General features: G+C 43.1%; 1 protein-coding gene across 1 annotated transcript in view; it reads left to right on the plus strand.

Annotated features, from left to right (window-relative positions):
• The first annotated feature begins 249 nt into the window (after positions 1–249).
• LOC109916309 (gastrula zinc finger protein XlCGF8.2DB-like) overlaps positions 250–5,727 on the plus strand; it is a 13,643-nt gene continuing 8,165 nt past the window's right edge. The window contains exons 1-2 of the mRNA XM_048619133.1: positions 250–764; positions 871–2,675. Of these exons, the coding sequence (XP_048475090.1) occupies positions 1,198–2,334 (1,137 nt within the window). The 5' untranslated portion in view covers positions 250–764; positions 871–1,197 and the 3' untranslated portion in view covers positions 2,335–2,675. The remainder of the gene's footprint in view (positions 765–870; positions 2,676–5,727) is intronic.

Genomic DNA, 5,727 nt, shown 5'->3' on the forward strand with positions numbered 1-5,727 from the left:
TGGTGGATGATGAAAAAAATCAAGGAGTTGGATTTATGTAAAAATTGTTTCATTTATTATTTGTACCTCCTCCCCCTCGTCTCCATCCCACAACTTCGAAACAGGTTACAAACTACAATTAGGCGGGATGAATGGCGGTATCATTACCCACCATCCCTCGCGGTGCTAATGGTCCCCTATCTATCTCACAGGCGAGTGATGCGCAAACGGAATGCGTGGAGTATGCGCAGTCCTGATGCTGAGTTTGCGGTCCGGGCGGAAGGAGCGATGGAACCGGCAGCTGGACGGGGCGGCTTCCTTTGGGAACAGGGTGTGTGGCCGCAAAGGCCGGGGAAGGAACTCCCGGTATCGGAGTTTGTGAAGAGCGGGGACAGTGAGCTGCAAGGGGGAAACTGGACTGACATAGATGGGTTTTATAAACTCCTTTTGTAGGAGGCGAGAAGGGGAGGATCTTCAAACTGCAATCCGGAGAAATGTTTGTCTCTTCCCAATCTCCATTCTGCAACGACGCAGATGGGGGTTTATAAACTTAAAATAATGCAGCCGTTGGGAAAGACTGAACAGATTGGGGCCTTTGAGGAAGGGTCATCAGTTTAAAATGATAAGTGTTTTGGACGGGGCCAATATGTAGAGAATGTTTCCAAGTGAAATTTCCTCACTTGGAATGATTAAAATGTGGAATTCAGCAAATAGTGTATTCAAAAGTAAACGAGAATGGTCTGAGAAGAAGGGATTAGAAAAATATGTCGGAAAACTGAGATGAGGTGAATGAAATGAAAGGGAAAACATAAAAACAGCAGAGTAATTGGACTGAACAGCCTATTTGTTTATTTCCTACTCTAATTATTTCATTTTAAACTCTTTTTGCAGGGTATTCAGAAGGTTGTATTTACATCCAAGAGGTGAAACAATGCATCACATCAAAATCTGACACTCACTCAATTAATCAGAATCTGGACATTATTGGCTTCTGAATGTGCAGGGAGAAATGCCTATCTCTGCGAAAATCATCAGTGTGACTGCAAAAGCACTGAGACACACAGACTCGAGGGATAGTTTGAAAGAGTGTTAATTGGTTCCTCAGCCCGAAAATTAATTACACCATCCACAACGGGGAGAGACTGTCCATGTGATCTGTCTGTGGACATCAGTTTCAGTCAATCATTGAACCTGGAAAGAATTAAGGACACTGACACCATGGAGAAACCATGGAAATGTGGTGACTGTGGGAAGGGATTCCGTTACCCATCAGGGTTAGAAACTCATCAACGCAGTCACACAGGGGAGAGGCCTTTTAGCTGCTTGGTGTGCGGGAAGGGATTCACTCAGTCATCCAGCCTCTACACACACCAGCATGTTCACACTGGGGAGAAGCCATTCACCTGCTCCGTGTGTGGACAGGGATTTAATGCTTTGTCAACCCTCCGGACTCACGAGCAGGTTCACTCTGATGAAAGACCGTTTAAATGTTCTGACTGTGAGAAGAGTTTTAAAAGCAGAAAGGATATATTGATACATCAACGCAGTCACACTGGCGAGAGACCATTCATCTGCAAAGTGTGTAGGAAAGGATTCACTCAGTCATCCCATCTCCTGACACACCAACTAGTTCACACTGATGAGAGACCTTTTAAATGTTCTGACTGTTTGAAGAGCTTTAAAAGTAAAAAGGATTTACTGAACCACCAACGTGCTCTGACTGGGGAGAGACCATTCATCTGTTCTGTGTGTGGGAAGGGATTCACTAGTTCATCCTACCTTCTGACACATCAACTTGTTCACACTGATGAGAGACCTTTTGGCTGTCCTGACTGTGAGAAGAAATTTAAAAGCAGAAAGCATCTTCTTAAACACCAATACACTCATACAGGGGAGAGGCCATTCCCCTGCTCTGTCTGTGGGAAAGGATTCACTCGATTATCCCACCTGCTGAGACACCGTCGACTTCACACTGGGGAGAGGCCATTCTCCTGTGCTGACTGCAAACAGGAATTTGTTGATTCATCTGACCTTCTGATCCACCAGCGAGTTCACACTGGGGAGAGACCATACATCTGCTCGCTGTGTGGCAAGAGATTCACTCAATCATCCCACCTGACCACACACCAACTTGTTCACACTGATGAGAGACCTTTTCAGTGTTCTGATTGTGAGAAGAGGTTTAAAAGTAAACAGAATCTGCTGAAACATCAACAAATTCACACGGGGGAGGGACCGTTCACGTGCTCCTTGTGTGGTAAAGGATTCACTCAGTCACACAGCCTCCTGAGACACCAGCAACTTCACCTGCGAGAGCAGCAAATGGATTCTACTGTTAACTACATCCGGGACTGAACCTTGTCTGGCTGCTCATTTCCACCAGGTTCCACAGTTGTGTGGTATATATCAAGGATTTAGACTTTAATGTAGAGGCCATGATGAAGAAATTTGTAGATAGCAAAGAAGTTGTGGTGGCCAATGAGGAATAAAGCTGTAGACTGCATGATGTTAATAGACAACTCAGAGACAGAAACATGGCTAATGAAATTAATTCTGGAGATAATGAATCTGGGAGGGAAGGGGGCCAACAGGGCAAAGAAAATGCACAATAACTGGTCGGATACTGAGAAATGTCAAGGCACAGCGAGAACTCAAGAGTGGCATCCACAGATCCTTGAAGGTGGCTGGACAGGCAGGTAAGGAGATCAGTGAGGCATTTGGTTGAGCCTCGAATATAAGAGCTGGAACTTTAGAAAACACTAGTTAGAGCACAGATGGAGTACTGAGGGCAGTTCTGGTCATCACTTTAATCAGCTAGAAAGTGAGACTAGAGTAATTATCATCAACTGAAATCAATTTATTTATCTAATTACAGTCAGTGTTGAATGCATCACGTGTAGCTGTTAAAGATAAATCTAACTACGAGCGATTGTAACAGTGAAAATAAGTGTTCAGCAAATTAAAATCTGCCATGTTTCAATAACAATAATTAAGAAAAACATTTTGGTTAACTTTCTGTTAAATAAGGTGAATTCTGTGTAATGGAAGAAGTTGATTGATGAGTAGCTAATGAATCATTCTTGGTTTTAATCTGAAGTTTATTTTGGTTTAGTTAATAAACAAACACATGGTAGTGTATCCCAGTCCCACAAGTGCACATCCATTTCCATGTGGGAAAACCAGGATAATGAGAATGACAGCACAGAAACAGGCCCGTTTGCCCAATTCATTCATGCTGACTGGGTTTACTAAACTGAATTAGTCCTGTTTGGCTCATATCCCTTTATAACTTTCCTATCCACATACTTGTCTCAACATCTTTTGGATGTCATAATTGTACGCGCCTCTACCAGTACCTCTGGTAATTCATTCCAAATACGAACCACCGTCTGTGTGTAAAAGTTGTCCCTCAGGACCCTACTAAACCTTTCCCCTCTCAACTTAACCCATACCCTCTAGTTCTGGACTCATCTACACTTGGAAAAAGACCTTGGCCATTCACCTTATCTGTGTTCCTCATGATTTTATAAACCTATATAACATCAACCCCTCAGCCTCCTAGACTCCAGGGAATTAGGTACGAGGCGATCCAGCCTCTCCTTCTCACTCAAATCTTTCAATCTTGGTAATATCCTAGTCAATCTTTTTTGCATCCTTTCCAGTTTAATAGCATCCTTCTTATACCAGGGTGACCAGAATTGTATGCAGTATTCCAAATGTAGCCTCACCAATGTCTTGTACAGCTGTAACATGACATCCTAACTCCTGGAGTTGGTGCTCTGACCAACAAAGGCAAGCGTGCCAAATGGCTTCTTCGTCACCTTGCCCACCTGTGATGCCAGGGACGTAGTGCTTGTGATTGATGAAAACACACATTTGACCACAGCTAAAGTACTGCACTCAGCTCTGGTCCCCCATTCCAGGATAGACGTGGTCACATCAGAGACGGTACAGAGGAAATTAATGAGGATGTTTCCAGGATTGGAGAATTTTAGCTCGGACAAAAGATTGGATAGGCTGGGGTTGTTTTTTTGTGGAACAGAGGAGACCAAGGTGAGATTTAATTGAAATGATAAGATAATGAGGAGTCCAAAGAGAGTGGATAGAAAAGAGCTATTTATTTAGAGGGAGGCCAATAACTGGAGGTTTTAGATTTAAAGTAATTTACAGAAAGACGGGGAGGTGAGAAATCATTTCATCCAGAGATGGTGGGGAGCTCGAACTCACAGCCTGAGGAGGAGATACAGAAAGAAACCCACATTATTTTTTAGAAATAACATGGATATGCTTGAAATGCAGAACACACGGGGCTATGGTCTGATATCAGCAGAATGGGATCAGCCTGGATAGTTCTATTTCAGCCAACACAAACATGATGGGCCAAGTGGCCTTGATATGTGCTGTAACTTTCTGATGTTTTTATTCTGACCATTGAAGTTTGTTTCTGATGATGCTGAGAACCTTTTATATTAGACCGGAGTTTAACGTTCTGAAGAAATGTCAAATAAATCAGTTTTGCTTCAAACATGTCAGTGGAGATTGTCATATTTCTCCCAAGTGTTTAATATCACCTGGAGCTGAGGGAGGATTGTACAACAGCAACAGAACTTCAGCCTGGACACATCCTTCAGGGTTACACTGAGGGAGACAAATGGCACTTTGGTGTTTCTTGTCTGTCTTCTCTGACAGCAAAGCCCTGGTGTGTAAGAAATGTGTCCCAGCCACTGTCTTCCATGGTTTAGAGCTCCTAGACACAGAATAGAATCTCATTTACAATAGGGTTTAGAGTCACAGGAAGAACAATGATGAATGCTGGAAATATGCTTCAAATCAGAGATTAGTATAAAACTGTGATCTGTTCCTGACTGGAAGTGAACCTGTAGCTTCAAATTTCCCCTACATTGGTAAAGATAAGACAGTGTTTTGCAATCCAAGCTGAGCTAGAAATTATATTTCACCAAGAGTGTGACCAACGGGGGAGGTTGACAAAATATTAACTTCATTTTTTAAATAACCACATACATAACACACATTGATTGGTCAGGAGAGGGTGTAATCGGGGTTAGTGTTTGTGCTGGGAAGTGTTCGTTCTGAAGTAGTCTCACCTGAAACTGTCTCCATTAATTCATCACTTTCTAATGATGTGGGACCTATCCACATGTTTGTTCTTTTCAGTTTTCCAGGATTTTTTTTTATTTGGTTTTCTTAAATCTATATTAAATCATGTTATTATTGCAACACTGAAATCCCAAAGGTTTTAGCTCTTTGTTAAAGCCAATTCCTATCGAGTACAGGAGGGTTGACTGGCCCTTACCTTTATTGTATCAATAAAGAAGGGTCTTTCAAGGTGTTTGTAAAAACAAAGTGCTGGCGAACTCAGCAGATCTGGTTGCATCATGGAGAAACAGTTAATGTTTCCATTCCGAGATAGTAGGAACTGCAGATGCTGGAGAATCTGAGATAACAAGGTGTAGAGCTGGATGAACACAGCAGGCCAAGCAGCATCAGAGGAGCAGGAAGGCTGACGTTTCGGGCCTAGACCCTTCTTCAGAAATGGGGGAAGGGAAAGGGCATTCTAAAATAAACAGGGAGAGAGGGGGAGGCAGATAGAAGATGGATAGAGGAGAAGATAGGTGGAGAGGAGACAGACAGGTCAAAGAGGCAGGGATGGAGCCAGTAAAGGTGAGTGTAGGCGGGGAGGTAGGGAGGAGATAGGTCAGTCCAGGGAGGACGGACAGGTCAAGGGGG

The sequence above is a fragment of the Rhincodon typus genome, chromosome 42, assembly GCF_021869965.1.
Source record: "Rhincodon typus isolate 14 chromosome 42, sRhiTyp1.1, whole genome shotgun sequence".
NCBI lineage: Eukaryota > Metazoa > Chordata > Chondrichthyes > Orectolobiformes > Rhincodontidae > Rhincodon > Rhincodon typus.